The sequence below is a fragment of the Podarcis erhardii genome (assembly GCF_964252035.2).
Source record: "Podarcis erhardii genome assembly, chromosome: 8".
NCBI lineage: Eukaryota > Metazoa > Chordata > Lepidosauria > Squamata > Lacertidae > Podarcis > Podarcis erhardii.
Window position 1 is genome coordinate 86478561 of NC_138499.1, and position 15957 is coordinate 86494517.

General features: G+C 48.4%; 2 protein-coding genes across 2 annotated transcripts in view; both read left to right on the top strand.

Annotated features, from left to right (window-relative positions):
* Window positions 1-2539: 2539 nt before the first annotated feature.
* On the top strand, window positions 2540-10090 carry LOC309348507 (vesicle-trafficking protein SEC22b). Its single transcript, XM_081873748.1, has 5 exons — window positions 2540-2646; window positions 3217-3326; window positions 3486-3646; window positions 4473-4619; window positions 8664-10090. Exons 1-5 carry the CDS (start codon window positions 2572-2574, stop codon window positions 8816-8818), a joined length of 648 nt encoding a protein of 215 aa, XP_081729874.1. The 5' UTR covers window positions 2540-2571; the 3' UTR covers window positions 8819-10090.
* A 4996-nt stretch (window positions 10091-15086) lies between these two features.
* ALOX5 (arachidonate 5-lipoxygenase) overlaps window positions 15087-15957 on the top strand; it is a 34550-nt gene continuing 33679 nt past the window's right edge. Inside the window, exon 1 of the mRNA XM_081872735.1 lies at window positions 15087-15265. Within this exon, the coding sequence (XP_081728861.1) occupies window positions 15116-15265 (150 nt within the window). The 5' untranslated portion in view covers window positions 15087-15115. The remainder of the gene's footprint in view (window positions 15266-15957) is intronic.

Genomic DNA, 15957 nt, shown 5'->3' on the forward strand with positions numbered 1-15957 from the left:
ATACAGCTCTGGTGACATTATTCAGCAAGTATAAAACCTGGTTTTCTCCGGGTAGGAAACTAAGTTGGCATAGGAGTGGGTCTATAAAGTTTTGTCTAAGCTCTGCATAAGAAGGGCAAGTCAAGAGAATGTGTTCGGTGGACTCAACCACACTGATAGCACAATGACAGGTTCTCTGGGCGTATGGTAGTCTAAACTGAAAAACACATCCGCGAGTTTTATTTATTTTTTACTGCTTTTCACAACATTTTAAACAAACACATAAGACAAACATAAATCATAGCCTTAATGAAAATTACACTTTGTTAAGTGACTTCCTCGCTTCCCCTTGGTTGAATTTCATTGCATGTCCTTTTAACGGTTTTTCCAAATCACAGTTCTTATAAAATAAACATTAACAGCCTTAGATCTTCACCTTATGAAATTAAACATATTAATTCATCACTTAACATAAATAAAATCCTAAGGCAATTAAGTATCTGTAAGCTGTTTTCAGTTAATTTAACTTAACATATTTAACTAAGTAATCATTAAATTTAATCCATTCTTCTTGCTCCTTCTCCTTCTGGTCGCAGACTCTTCCTGTTAGGTCGGCTAGCTCCGAAAAATCCATCATTTTCATCTGCCATTCTTCTATCCGTGAGTTTTAAGTGCTGCGTGAAGGTTCAGCCAAGGACTGCCTCTTCCATCTAGGAAAAGCGAGCGCAACTCTGGACCACTGAGTGCCGGATCTTGCTGAAACGGAATTCTTTGCATGCACCCGATTTTTGCAGCAAAAATGCCAACTCTTTGCTGCATCCTGACCAAGGAGGAAGCACGTTTCCCACTCATCCGCTTCACTGCGCCCATCTGCAAAGTGCTAAACACCCAGCTTGCTGGAGTCCAAGGAGGCGAGGGTTGCTCTCCTGCCCGGATCCTGCTCCAGGGCATAGCTGTCAGCTTTTCCCTTTTCTTGTGAGGAATCCTATTTGGAATAAGGGAATTTCCCGTTTAAAAAAGGGAAACGTTGACAGCTATGCTCGAGGGTTCCCCACTTGGGGCATCTGCTCAGGAGGCAGAAGGCTGGTCTGAGTGGCCCTTTGGCCAGAGCAAATGGCCCCTCGGCTTAGGTCTGCTTGAAGCACACTGACCCAACCTCCCTTGCCCCTTTCCCCTTGCCCCTTTTGTAACATCGCCAGCCTTTTCCCCTGGCAGACACCCCAGGCGGCTTACAGGCGCCTTGTCCCCGCCGCTTGCCAAACCGCCTCCCTCCCATAGCTGTCAACCGTCCCTTATTCGGCAGGAAACTCCCTTATCCCAGCGCCGTGTCCCGCTGCTGTCCCTTATTGATGATGTCCCTTAAATTTCCCGGGTTTCATGCTCGGGAGGGAAGCAGCGGCTTGGGGTCCTCCACCTCGAGAGAGAGCGCACACGCCTCTCCCTTTCCCCCCTCAGGGGCGCATCGTGAGGAGACGGGTGGCGGCGGGCGGGCAGGCAACCCCTCTTGCGAGACTTCAGCCGCGCTGCCAGGGAAAGCCGGAGGCAGCAGTGGCGGCAGCGGCTGAGGAGGCGGACTGAGGGAGGGGGAGGGGGAGGGGATGGGGAGGGACACAGAAGGGCAGCACTTCAGCAGCCACCCCGGCGGCGCAACCGCCTCATGCCGGGCTCGCGGGCAAGAGTCTCTCCCCCACGCCAGGCGGAGAAGGGCTGATGGAACTCCTTGCACCAGGATGACGGCAGCCCCGACATCCTACTTAGCATACCCTCCAACCAGTGCAGCATCTTAATGTAGTGATTTCCCCCTCTGCATCCCTTTCATAACTCTATTTTTATAAATCATTTGTCCATCCATCGTTCACATTTTTACTACAAGTTTTCTGTCAATCCTACCAATGTATGTAACTCTTTCCAATAGCTTTTCAACTAAATTATAAACTTTCCCCATTCTTTATTAAAGAGGTCCTCTTCCTGGTTTCTAATTCTGCCTGTAAGCTTTGCTATCTCGACGTCGTTCCTCAGTTTTGTCTGCCATTCTTCTTTGGTGGGAGTTGTAGACCCTTAGGATCATCTAGTCCAACACAGTCAGTGGCAGCCAAAGCAGCATGGCTCCATCAGTGGCGGATTTCTGTATAAACTAAACCAAAATCCCTTGTTTGGGCTGCTGATCCCTTATTTTCGAGGCTGCTGATCCCTTATTTTCGAGGCTGCTGGTCCCTTATTTTCGAGGCTGCTGGTCCCTTATTTTCAAATCTGCAAGTTGAGAGCTGTGCTCCCTCCCCGCGCCCCGCCTGCTTTCGGCTGCTCCCCCCGGTCTCTTCCCAGCCCAGCCCCGCGCTGCTGCAGCAGCCGGGAGTTCCAAGGCTCCCCACGCAGAGCGGGAGGATTGGGCGCCGCGGGCCACAGAGAAGCCGACGGCCAGAGGGAAGCGGAAAGGCAGCAGCGGAACCCGAGCTCCGGGGGCGCCGCGTTCCGCCCGGGACCTTTAAACCACCGGAACGGAAGTGGGCCGGAGCATTTCCCCCCACGAACCCGGAAGTTCCCTTTCGCCTTCCGGCCAGCTCCGCTGTTGTGGGCCGTGGCGCAGCGGCAGCCATGGTGCTCCTCACCGTCATCGCGCGGGTGGCCGACGGGCTTCCTCTGGCCGCCTCCATGCAGGAAGACGAGCAGGTGAGCGGCGGCCGGGCCGAGCCAGGCCTCCACCTCCTGCTCCCGGGACTCCGGGCGCGGCTACTCGGAAGCAGGAGCCCTGCGCGATCCTGGCTCCGCTAGAGATGTCGGCCTCGGGGCTCCCCGCCAGGCCTGCCTGGGAGGTCCGCGGTTGCTGGGTGGGCCAGGCCGAGAATGGCCCTCCTGGCTCCTGAAGTCAAGGGCCGGATGAATCTGCTTCTCTCCCCCCCCCCCGCAAGAGAGAGCCCCCCCCCCATCTAAGAGATGAGGCAGGCAGGGACAGCCTGCCTGCCTGCCTTCCTTCGCTCTGAATATTTTGCTTTCGTAGAAGAACACATTGTGGGGGCTGGGAATCCTGAGCTGAAATTTCGGGGGTCCAGCTGGGTGCCTCTTCTGTTGTTGTATAGAGAGGAAACAGTCTAGTAGCAGCAGCAGAAGGGGAAGCATTTGGGTTTGGTTATTCTTGACCCAGTTCCTGTTGGCTCCGTGACTGACACTTTGCTCTGAGCAAAGGCCAGTGCTTTGTCAGCCTGCTGGAGCTCTGCATTAAAGATTTGTGTTGTTTTGTAGTCTGGTAGAGACCTGCAGCAGTACCAGAGCCAAGCCAAACAGCTGTTCCGGAAGCTCAATGAACAGTCTCCGACCAGGTGCACCTTGGAAGCAGGAGCCATGACTTTTCAGTAAGTACAACAAAAACTCAATAGGAAGTTGTAGACCATATGCTGGATTAGGGGTTGCTAGAGAGGATGATTGCTCCGTGTCTTTAGGGAAAATTTGGGAAAGATGTAAGTTGGCTTGCTGTCGAGCTAACATCAGACCTGTTGTATCTTCTTTTGCAGTTACATCATTGAGAGAGGGGTGTGTTACCTGGTACTGTGTGAAGCTGCCTTCCCCAAAAAGCTGGCCTTTGCATACCTGGAAGATTTGCACTCAGAATTCGATGAGCAGCATGGAAAGAAGGTCCCAACGGTGTCCAGGCCCTATTCTTTCATTGAGTTTGGTGAGGTTCTTCCCCTTCCTCATCAGGCAAAGGCGTCCCTGCAAGGTTCCTTTGGTAGTCCTGATGGCAGCTTCTCCTCCTTCTGCCACCCCTAGTTCTCTGTCCTGGAAAGTTTCTTGCATTAGCACAGTCCTTAAAAAAATAATAATTGTTGTCCTCTAAAAAGACCCCAGAGACTGGATCCTCCCAGAAGTTTTACAGAATATCAGGTCGAATTATGCAAATATCCCTTTCCCTCACACAAATACAGTGAGTGGACTCTGACATTCTTTTTTCTTGGGAGATCTGTGTCATCTCTTATAAACACTCTTGTACTTAGGACCAGTGAGAGTTTCTGAATGCTTGCCACCATGGTTGCTCAACCTTGATAGGAAAATTATGGACTATTATTACATGTGATGCTGCAACCATCATTAAGTTGTACACCTGTGTTACACAAAAACACCTATTTAGCAATAGGTGAATGTGAGTTCCAATTTTATAAGTATCTCAGTGCACAGGGAGAGTAGATTTAACCCTTCCCAACTGTTACCACAGTGACAATTCCCATCCCACCCTATTATTAGCTTTAGAAGAAAATGCTCTAAAGCATGCCAATGGAGCTAACAGTCTTGGGGAGCCAATTTTCATTAGGACCATGATTGTGGAGACAAGGTTAAACCTCCTCTCCACTGAATGCTACAATGAAAATTGCCACCAAAAAGGATAATTGGTGGACAACCAAGACTGACCACCTGTGTGGAACTGATAAATAAAAGACATAAATTAGCTGTTGGACACTGAAGGGAAGAGGGACTAATTCATGAGCAGCTACCTCTTGTTTCAGATACTTATATCCAGAAAACCAAGAAACTATATATTGACAGTCGTGCAAGAAGAAACCTTGGCTCCATCAACACAGAGTTGCAGGATGTACAGAGAATCATGGTAGCCAACATTGAAGAAGTTCTACAACGAGGCGAAGCACTTTCAGGTACAGTGACTGTTGCATGCACACGCTGCTCTGCCTTTTTCTGGGATGATCAGATGCGATTGTAGCCTATGCAGTAGGAACGGGGGAAGCGGTGGCAAGCTGCTTTGTGCAATATAGCACACCCTGTATGCACATGCGCTTTCCCTACGTTAAGATATTCAACTGATGCTTTATTATGGGGGGCCACATCATTGGAATTGCAGTAAGTGGCTATTTTCTCCCTTGTGGTGCTCTGAGATTGAATGTGTTCCAGCTCTGATGTCGCTTTGATGTCATGTCATAAATATTCAAATAACTGTTTTTATGTAGTTCCCCCTCCCCATTTTGTGGCTTGCCCTGTGATTTTTTTGGTAAAGGGTGGGACATAAATAAAATAAATAAATGTGAACACTTTTTAATATATCCAGGTTTCATAAGTGTTTGTTTATACATGTTTTATATTTACTCATGATTTTATGCTGCTCTTACATATTTTTTTTTCCTGCTTCTACAGCATTGTCTGTATATGTTAACTGCTTTTATTCTGATTTGCTTTGCTTTATTAAGTCCCCTGGAAACTTGCTTGAAGGGTGTTGTAGAATACCAGGAATAATTTCTATCATGTTGTGCACCATAGCAAGCATGACAATTTCCAGCCTTGGCCAGGCAAAAACCTGCTGACCCCTGTTCCCTAAAACTCTGTTAGGGTGCTCCAGCAATCATCTCTGCTCTGGATTCTCATCTCCTTCGCCATTCAACAAATCTTTATTCTTCTCCTTAGAATTAAAGCACCCTACAGCTTTGCCCTGTACAATGACAGGTTGTGCCCTATGATCTTCCCCAAACTTCACTGCACTCTTATAGCATCTTAAAGTCTCCTACTCTTTTCTGTTCACTCGCAATCCCTTGTACCTTGAACTCTCCCCCAGAACACCTGGGTGTTACTACTTATTTCTTTTTCTTTAAATCATAGAGTTGGCAGGGACCCTGAGGGTCATCTAGTCCAACCCCCTGCAGTTCAGGAATATCAGCTAAAGCATCCATGACAGATGGCCATCCAACCTCTGCTTAAAAACATCCAGTGAAGGAGAGTCCACCACCCTCCGAGGTGGGTTCCACTGGCAAACAGCTCTTACCACCAGAAAGCTCTTCCTGATTAGTCAGACTCTCCTTTCTTGTTCAGGGCCCACCCTTTGGAGCAGGAGAAAACAAGCTTCCTCCATCTTCCATGTGGCAGTTCTTTAGTTATTTGAAAATGGCTATCCTATCTCCTCAGTCTCCTCTTTTGCAGGCTAAACCTACCCAGCTCCCTCGACCATTCTTCATAAGGCTTGGTGTCAGAGCTGCCTCTAGGTCCCAGCTCACAGAGGACCAACGCCAGGCTGATGTTATGTACAAAAGTCTTTATTGAAGTTTAATTTCCATTTCAAAGCCAGAGCGTGCAGCCCTACGTCTAGACTCTAGATTGGCGAAGTCCCGTCTGAGTCTCCGCCCCTTCCACACCAGTTTAAGATCCTAGCCCTGCTCCACCTCCTGCGCTGCTCTCTTCTCCTCTGGGTCCTCCTGCCCTCTGGGGCATTGCCCTTTCTGGACTCTTCCGACGCTGAGTCGCTTAGCTCCTCCCCCTGCCTCCGGCGTGCTTTAGGACCCGGTTCCCAATCCTCACTCTCTGCTGTCCCGCGCTCCTGTACATTTGAACTTGCTTCTCGCGCCAACCCAGTGACCTTTCTCCTAACCGTTACACTACTTCTATCACTGCTTCCCTCTTCCGTGACACTGGCCGGATCTGACCTCCCTTCCGTTGTTCAACTCTCCGAGGGAGACGTGGTAGACTCTGCCTCGTCTCCTCTCCCTGGTGGGGAAAGCACTGGCCCCGATGCCTGGGACTCTTCCCCCCCACTCTGCTCTGGTGGGGAAGCTGGTCCTGATTTCCAACTACTGCTCTGGGAGTCCCTGCTGCCCCCTTGCTCCTGGGGCGTTCCCCTTGGGACCCCCCTGCCCCTGGCCACTGGCGCTCCCTTCTGTGAATCTTCCGATTCGCTGGAGAGGCTCATGGAATCCCTCGGACCACTGTCCCCTCCTACGCTCCCTTCGGATTCCTCCCCCTCGCTCTCCATCTCCCATCTTCCCTGTGCCTCAGCTCCTGAGCCCCTGACACTTGGTTTCCCAGTCCTTCATCACATTGATCATCCCTTATTCCCAGTTAGATTAGGCCTAAATATACATATCTTCTTTTGCTTGCTTTCTTCCCATGTTACCATTGCATATCCCATTCGTCATCTTTTTTTTCCCTTTTGTTCATCATGCTTAAATTATAAGTTCCTCAGAACAGAGATCTGCCTTTTCTGATTTTGCCCGAAAGCCAAAGCAGGCAGAATGTCCATCTCAATTGTATGTTGAACAAGCTGGCTTGTTTAAGGTAGGTATCTTCATACCTCATTGCTTCAGCAATGGAACCTGGCCTGGAACCATGCCTAACTTGGCAGTGGTTGCAGTAGCCCCCCATCACTTGGGCAAATGGTATAGCGCCTTTCTTCTCTGTGATGGAGCTCTACCTCTGTAGCTTCTGCTTCTCCACCTCTGTAGCTTTTGCTTCATACTTTTCAAAATTTCTTGCTTCCTCTTTTGTTTGAGCAGCAACTGAGCAGTTTAGATGTGAACTTATGCAGTTTGCCATTACATGTCCCACCCCAGACCCAAAATGTGGGAGGTACATTATTATAGAACTCAGGGCAGTTTTTGAAACTGTTCTTCCACTTGCTGTGCCCATAATATGTGTGTCCAGCTTCTCTTTAATGAAGAAGTGGGGCTTACTTCCAAGGGTACAGGAAAAGAAGGGGCTGGGTGGTGGCAGCAGCAGCAGCAGCAGCAGCAGGGGAGGCAGTGAGCAGGTGATGAGTTATTGGCAGTAGTTGGATCTTGGTATATAAATATTTGGGGCATGTATCCCACAGAATACAAGAACTGAAAGTCTGTGAGGGGGCATTATTTGCAAGCAGTTTCAGAAAGGGTAGGGGAGCAGCCTGAAGTCCTCATAAATAGCAGGTGCACAGGCTGTTACATAGGCAGACATCCATTGATTCAGGAAAAAACTTTATTCAGAGGGTTGCATTGCAGAGAAAGAATTCAGTTTTGCATGCTTCTGACATGAGTCTAGGATGCACAGTTTGCATTCAGTTTACACGTTAAAAATGATACACCAGAGCTCGTGGGGAATAATAAACTCAGAACAGTGGCTAACAGTATTAGCTATTGATTGGGACACTTTTGAATGAGAAACATACGCATCACATACGGACCAAATCTTTGCTGTAACACAATTCAAAAGTTGTAGGGGAAGATGGTTTCGCTCAGTCCTCATTCATCCTGCCCATAGCAGCTTCTGGATTCCATGACTTCCCAGGCAGTGCCTCAGTTTCTCAGCTAATACTTCCACCACCTTATCGCCGCAACGTCAGAGTTCTAGAAACCAATGAGAAGTTTTTAATAAACTCTTGCTTGGGTCCTAAGATACATTAACCTACGGGAATAAATGGAAGGGCAGTTTCCCTCCCATTCCCCACTTGCAGCTGCTTGTGACCCCTCTGAAAACCTTTGCAGAAAGTGGGGTGGGAGCATCCTTCAAATCAATAGAGGAAGGATGGGAGAAGACACATCCCTTTTGTGAGCTTCCTTTACTTAGAATCCAAACCTGACTATGGGCAGCCCCCCCCCCATGTCCCCTCCTGCGTTCTTCAGAAGAGTCCCATGTCCCTCCAGAGAGACTTTTCAGATGATAGGTGGCTGCTGGAATAAATGTGAGCCACTTTTTCTAACGAAAAGCAAACTTTTTGATTAACAGCAGATAATAGATGTGTGACTGGGTGCTTGACAGAAACTGTCGTCCTCCTGTAATTTTTCCAACAAGGAAAATGAAAACGTTTGCTCTTAGGTCAGACTGACGTCAGCAGATTCAGGCCTTTAATTTGAAACATATCATGAATATATGGCAATGCGATATAAATCCATAACTGCACACCTACAAATACTAATGTGTCTTATTAATTATTTGTTCTTTTGAAACAGCTTTGGATTCCAAGGCAAACAACCTGTCCAGTTTGTCGAAGAAATATCGCCAGGATGCAAAATATTTGAACATGCGTTCCACCTATGCCAAGCTCGCGGCTGTTGCTGTGTTCTTTATCATGTTGATTGTCTATGTGAGGTTCTGGTGGCTCTGAGAGGTTTCCAGGCACCAAAGAGGGACAGCTAGTAACACAGCAGATGCATAGTTGCAAGGTGCCAAGATCACCGGAATGTACATTAGAAGCCCCCAATGGGATGACTGTATAGTGAGAATTGCTGCTACTTTCCGGTGAATCTTAATTCCCAAATGTCCAAGCTTCCTGGATTTTCTTTTGCACTTAGAAGACATGAAATTTGTCCATCCCACTAGCAGCACGATTTCCATCCCTAATGTGAGAGGGAAGTCCTGAGTTAGCTTATCATTGATGCTGCAGTAGACGCCCCCCTCTCCCTGTAAATGATCCCAGCCCTCATAGTAAAGGGACTCTAATGAACATTCCTGGTGCTAGTAATATTTTCTTAAGGGTCTGGATCTTGCTACTTGTGCAGAAATTCCTGTTTAAAGGCTGAGTCTTTACTGTACTTCCGACATACTGACATTACACCATTAATTTCTTAAACAGATAGGAAATTCTGCTTCCGTAGACTTCATTATTGTTAGATATCTTGAATCATTACATCATTGATTTAGAAAGTAGATAAAAAATTGTTTCAGCAGACATCTATAAGTGCTAAGTATAATGTTGAAATAGTTGTCACAGAATTAAACTACAAGCACGTAATTCATTTTCATTTCAGATAAATCTATGTTTTTAAAACCAACAGCAAGTTCCACATTCTCTGCATATTTTACAGGGAGGGGCTTGGTGTCTCCTGCTTGTTGGGTTTTTCCTCTCTCCCGCAAATGTCACTATTTCTTTTGCTTTGTGCAGTCTGTAAGACAACCTACTATTTGGATCTCGTGGCGCACGAAAGGGCTGAAGAAGAGCAGGTCTCTTCCTGAATTCTTGACAGTCTGTGCTTTGAAAAATTAAGCTCCTTTGTCAGCCTCTTCTTCACTGTATCTTTGTCTATTTCCCACTTCTGTATAGCAAACCTGTGAAGCAGAAACTGTTAGTGTCCTGAACTCTGGTATCTGTGTCTGAGGACTGCTGACTCAGAGGGATGCTATCATGCAGTGTGAAAAGTATTTTCAGATGCATCTTAAGAGCGAATCTCAAATAAGGAGATAGTAGAACTAATCTCCCATGTGTTCTCAGGCAGCCTGTCTGAGTATTTGCAAGGGGAAGAGAAAAGGAGTTGAAGAGCAGAACACCACATACTATATTTCCATCAGAGATAATGAAAAGAAAATTGGTTTTATTTATTTCAGTTGGCAAGCGCATTATTACAGCTCTCTCTTAAAAATAAAAGGTGAATTCACAGCATTTTATCGAACAATTTTTAATTTGATGTTTTGAAGCTCAAGCAGATATATATATATAACCACCTTTTTTGATAGTTAGTAGTTTGGTAGTTCATGGGAATGTTGTAGTGGACATTGGGTTGTATCCAGCTAAAGTAATTACATTACTGAAGCAATGGAATTCGCCCTCCCTGCTCCATCCCCAAACCTGCTCCAGTCCATGTGTGTGTGTGTGTGTGTGTGTATGTATATATGTATGTATGTATGTGGATGGATTGATTGATTGATTGATTGATTGATTGATTGATTGATTGCATACATGCATGCATGCATGCATGCATGCAGGGGGAGAATAGAGAGGGGAATTCCATTGTATGAGTAGAATGAATTCCATTCATGCAATGACTTTGTTGGGAACAAGCCAAAGTCTCCTGGGATATCCTTGCTGACAACCTAGTAAAATGTAATTTGAATAATACCACCGTTAGATGGATCTTCAGCTTTTTAAAACGAATTCCCAAACATCCCTCATTCATGACTGCATCAATGGAAGAAGAATCTCAAGTAGGGTGTCATAGGACTCTGCCTTTGGCCCTGTGCTGTTCAACATCTTTATAAATGACTTGGATGAATAGAGGGGATGCTTATTTCCCTATACTACATTTTCGCTGAGAAGCCCCATCTGCCTCTCATTTCACTCTACAGCACAGTGCAGTAACCACCTTCTTGACAGTTGGACCCACTGTTGGTCTGGTCCACTCATTCTTCTGGAGCCTGTCTTTGCATGCAGGGGAAGTCCCTAAGTTACTGAGGGTTTGAGACCCATCCGCTACCCTCACCTGGTTTAGATGGGCAGTCGAAGCTGTTCCCAAGGTGTGGCCGCTGTCGCATGCTGACAGCCTCTAGGAGCCACAGGTGAGAGGTGAGTGCAGGGTAGGGACCAAAGGTGGCCAAACTACCCAAGAGGAACAGTTACAGATAGGTAGCCGTGTTGGTCTGCTACTGGAAGGAATTTTTTGTTTTTACCCAAGAGGAAGCACAACGTGTCTTGTCCCAGAGGTACTAACCCTCCCCTAACACCCCAATACCTGGGAAGCCCGCCCATCTAGGAGAAGGCAAACTGATACTAAACCTCTTCTGCCTTGTGGCTATACACATTTGTGAGAGGATTTGGGGGTTAAAATCCGTACCAGCTGCCTGGTGGGACATCTTTGGAAGAAGAAAAGGCTAAGGAACAAGCCCTTCACGTATCTGGAGTGGAGTCCCTAAGACCAGGGGTCAGCAAATCTTTCTACCAGCGGGCCGGCTCACTGCCCCTCAAATCTTCTGGTGGGCCGGACTGCACACAGGGACATGTGCACACACATACTGGCAGAGGGGGGCTTCTCTCCCCCTGCTTTCCTACTTTCTTGCAGCAGTTGATAGCTGATGGCGGTAGCAGCGCCTCTCTTTTCTGGGAGAGCTATCCCGGGCACGGGGCCAGCAGGCACGCCAAGCTCCGGCTGAAGCCTAGCGGCATGCCCACTAGCCCCTCTGTCCATGGCTGCAATGCCATGGCTGCAGAGGAAATTCAGCGTCCCTTCAGATTGGCCAGTGTAGCTGCCCGCCCAGAGGCTTCCGCAGCTTCGAATTGGCTGCGGGAGCTTCCTGGAGCCAATCCGAAGCCGCACCGGGTTTTCTCAGCGCGTGGGCAGCGAGGCTTTGGATTGGCCAGTGTTGCCACCTGCCTAGAGGCATCCGGGGCTTCAGATTGGCTGCAGGATCTTCCTGGAGCCAATCCAAAGCAGCCCGTGCACCTGTCGCAGAATTCAGTCCCCGCGCAGCGAGATGTCGCCATGCCAGTTCAGCACGGGGACTGACTGGGCAGGTGTCAGGGTCCTTGGGCCTTATCCGGCCCACGGACCTTAGTTTGCCAACCCCTGCCCTAAGATGGTTGGATGGTACATTGTATGCCTCCTTCCAATAGCTCTGGCAACCAAGCTAGCACCAGGTGTCTTGCTCCGTTTTCCTTCTGTCCACATTAGTTTTGTTGAAAAAATGTTTTCTTTTTTATTTTGACAAAGTAATAATAACAAATAAATAAGAATAAAAATGTGCACCGTACTCCTGAGACCATTCCATTGTAACTATCCAACCTCCCAATATTTCAACACCTCTTGGTGATGGTTTGACCCCTTTCGGTTTTAACAGTACAAATTCTACAAACACCTTCCATATCTCCTCAAAATCATTTCTCCTGCATGTTCCCCATCTTACCTTAATAGCACATGTTAATTAATAGCTATATCCCAGGCCTCTTTATACCATTTTTCTATTTTGTATTCACCTTGCCCCTTCCACTTCTTAGCTATAATAACTCATGCAGCTGTCAATAAATTTGTGAGTAAGTCTTTCATAGCCTGTGAACCCTCCACACCATTATAAATTGATGATAATGCTACCTCTGGACTTTTGGTCAGCTTTAACCCAGTGATTTCTGTTATCTCCTTAAACACCCTTTGCCCCCCAAATTGTACATATTTATACCCCCACCACATGTGAACATAATTCCCTGTTTCCTGGCATAACATAACACTGAATATTTCCAGTTACAGATAGGTAGCCGTGTTGGTCTGCCATAGTCAAAACAGAACAAATTCCTTCCAGTAGCACCTTAAAGACCAACTAAGTCAGTTCTTGGTATGAGCTTTCGTGTGCATGCACACTTCTTCAGATATCTGAAGAAGTGTGCATGCACACAAAAGCTCATACCAAGAACTGACTTAGTTGGTCTTTAAGGTGCTACTGGAAGGAATTTGTTCTGTACTGAATATTTCGTGTTTATTTGATTTAATCTGACTTGTATTAAATACCAGCTCCAAACTAATTTATAATTTTCTTTTATCCTAATAGACAACATTTTCAAAGTGTGTTTCTTTCACATTTCCCCCCAGATTTGACTATCTGTCTGCTATTTATGTTTCTATCCTCCTTTTCATAATCGACCCCAGCCCTTTAACAACAACAACAACAACAACAATTTATTTATTTATATCCCACCCATCTGGATGGGTTTCCCCAGTCACTCAGGGCGGCTCTCAATCACATATTAAAAACACAATACAGCATTAAACATTAAAAACTTCCCTAAAGAGAGCCAGTGTGGTGTAATGGTTAAGAGCGGTGGACTCGTAATCTGGGGAACCGGGTTCGCGTCTCCGCTCCTCCACGTGCAGCTGCTGGGTGACCTTGGGCCAGTCACACTTCTTGAAGTCTCTCAGCCCCACTCACCTCACAGAGTGTTTGTTGTGGGGAAGGAAGGGAAAAGGAGATTGTTAGCCGCTTTGAGACTCCTTAGGGTAGTGATAAAGCGGGATATCAAATCCAAACTCCTCCTCCTCTTCTTCTAAAGAGGGCTGCCTTCAGATGTCTTTTAAAAGAAGGATAGTTGCTTATTGCCTTGACATCTGATGGGAAGGCGTTCCATGGGGCAGACGCCACTACCGAGAAGACCCTCTGCCTGGTTCCCTGTAACCTCACTTCTTGCAGAGAGGGAGCCGCCAGAAGGCCTTCGGTGCTGGACATCAGTGTCCAGGAAGAACGATGGCGATGGAGATGCTCCTTCAGGTATACAGGACCAAGGCCGTTTAGGGCTTTAAAGGTCAGCACCAACACTTTGAATTGTGCTTGGAAGCATACTGGGTTGAAATCCTTATTTCATTATCCATGAGTTGAATGTAGTTCTGAATTTCTAGCCGGTTACCTATCTCATTCAATCCCACCCATACCAATTTCTCTCCCCCCCCCCATTTTTTCTGAGGCATTTCATCTCTCCCATTGCCCCAATTGTCCTTCCAAGGGGGGGGGGAGGCTCCTCTGATCACTGGAGCCACAGTAGAACTTCCCCCATTATACAGTGGTACCTTGGGTTAAGTACTTAATTCGTTCCGGAGGTCCGTTCCTAACCTGAAACTGTTCTTAATCTGAAGCACCACTTTAGCTAATGGGGCCTCCTGCTGCTGCCGCGCTGCCAGAGCATGATTTCTGTTCTCATCCTGAAGCAAAGTTCTTAACCCGAGGTACTATTTCTGGGTTTGCGGAGTGTGTAACCTGAAGCGTGTGTAATCCGAGGTACTACTGTATTTGTTCTGTCTTCACACACACAAAGAAAACCAAAGGGGGTATATTGAGGAGGTCCACCAATCCAAGAACAAAAGGTGTGGTCTTTGCATTATTTTGTATATTGTGCGCTGTGGGGAATCATAGAACCAATTTGAAATATATTTAAATCTCCCTTTACAAACGAAAAACAACACACACACACACACACACACACACACGAGGCAGTGAGTCATCGAGGCAGAAGTACATCATTTGAATATATTTGCGCCGGAGGATGCAAAACAAGACTTAGACGGAACTGGAGATATAAGCCATATCTAGGATCTAGATCTTATATAGAGCTATAAAGCGTAATTAGGCAATTCCATTGCAGCACTCACTCCGGCTGATGCCTCCCAACCTCTAAATCTAGACGAGAGCTCACAGAGGGACACAGTTCTCCTCTAGGTTTAGAAACTTTTGCAGTGGAATCCCAAACCCCCAGAAAGACTGCTTGGTCTTGGGGGGCTAAGTTGGAAGAAGGAAAGATGCTCTGCTAGAGCGCCAGCAAAGTTCCTGCGGAGGAGCCCCTAGACGGGCAGTGGCGTAGCGTGGGGGGGTGGTGCAGGGGGGGGCCGGCCGCACCGGGTGCAACATCTGGGGGTTAGGGGGCGCAAATCCACGGGTTAGGGGCGCAAATCCACGGGTTAGGGGGTGCAAATTACTTGCCTTGCCCCGGTGCTGACAACCCACGCTACGCCACTGTAGACGGGGCGTCCGCGGCACCTTCAGCCCGAGGAGCGGCAGCGCCTCCACTGGCCCCCGACGGCGGCGGGGCGCCTTCTCTGCGGCGGCCGCGACAGCGCCTCCCCTCGGAGCGGGACCTCGCCCTCCTCGCTCGGCGGGGCGGCGCCTCCTTGTGCCTGCGCGCAGCCCCGCGACTGCTGCTCGGCTCCTGGGCACAGCCATGCCGTCCTACTCGGTGACGGTGGCGACGGGCAGCCAGTGGTTCGCGGGCACCGACGACTACGTCTACCTGAGCCTGGTGGGCTCGGGGGGCACGAGCGAGAGGCACCTGCTCGACAAGCCCTTCTACGATGACTTCGAGCGCGGCGCGGTGAGTAAGGGACGGGGCGGGCGGCGCGCTTAGGCAGCCCGCGCTCTGCTCAGGCTCAGAAACCCTCTCGCCTCTCCGCCTGCCCCGCTGCAGAGCTGCCTAAGAGCCTTCCTTCCACAGAGAGGCATCGAGACGGGGGGCTTCTTCTCCCCCCCCCCGCGCGCTGTTTCTCCCCGTCTAGCAAGCGGGTTCCCCATTTTGTGGCTTCCTACTGACAATGGAAACTTCTGCCCGCTTCCCTTTTACGCCCGTCCTGCATGCCTCGCATCCATCCACCTCTCCGAGGCTCCGTTTGGTCCCAGCGCAGCATCTTGGACGTGGCGGGCGGCACTGGCACAAACCAGCTGCAGGGAATAGAGCCGTCTTTCCTATTGGGCTTACTGGTGCATTGCACCAGGGCGCTGGCCTCTCAGGGGTGACCCAGGATCTGCGCAGCTTTGCCGGCGGCCTCCCTTTTCCCTGCAAGCCCACCAGCTGTGCCCCATCCATAGCTGTCAACTTTCAGATTTGAAAATAAGGGATCAGCAGCCTCGAAATTTAAGGGATCAGCAACCTCACCTGTCCCGGGGACTGTCTAGGGATATCTGACAATCCAGGATAGCAGTGGGAAGCAGCGGAAACGGTGCTGAAATAAGGGTAAAGGTAAAGGGACCCCTGACCATTAGGTCCAGTCGTGGCCGACTCTGGGGTTG

Excerpts from the sequence above, each read along its gene's own strand:
- LOC309348507 (XM_081873748.1), top strand. The coding sequence starts at position 2,572 with ATGGTGCTCCTCACCGTCATCGCGCGGGTGGCCGACGGGCTTCCTCTG. Across the intron at positions 2,647-3,216 it reads CCATGCAGGAAGACGAGCAG|TCTGGTAGAGACCTGCAGCA; the intron begins GTGAGCGGCGGC and ends GTTGTTTTGTAG. Across the intron at positions 4,620-8,663 it reads ACGAGGCGAAGCACTTTCAG|CTTTGGATTCCAAGGCAAAC; the intron begins GTACAGTGACTG and ends CTTTTGAAACAG.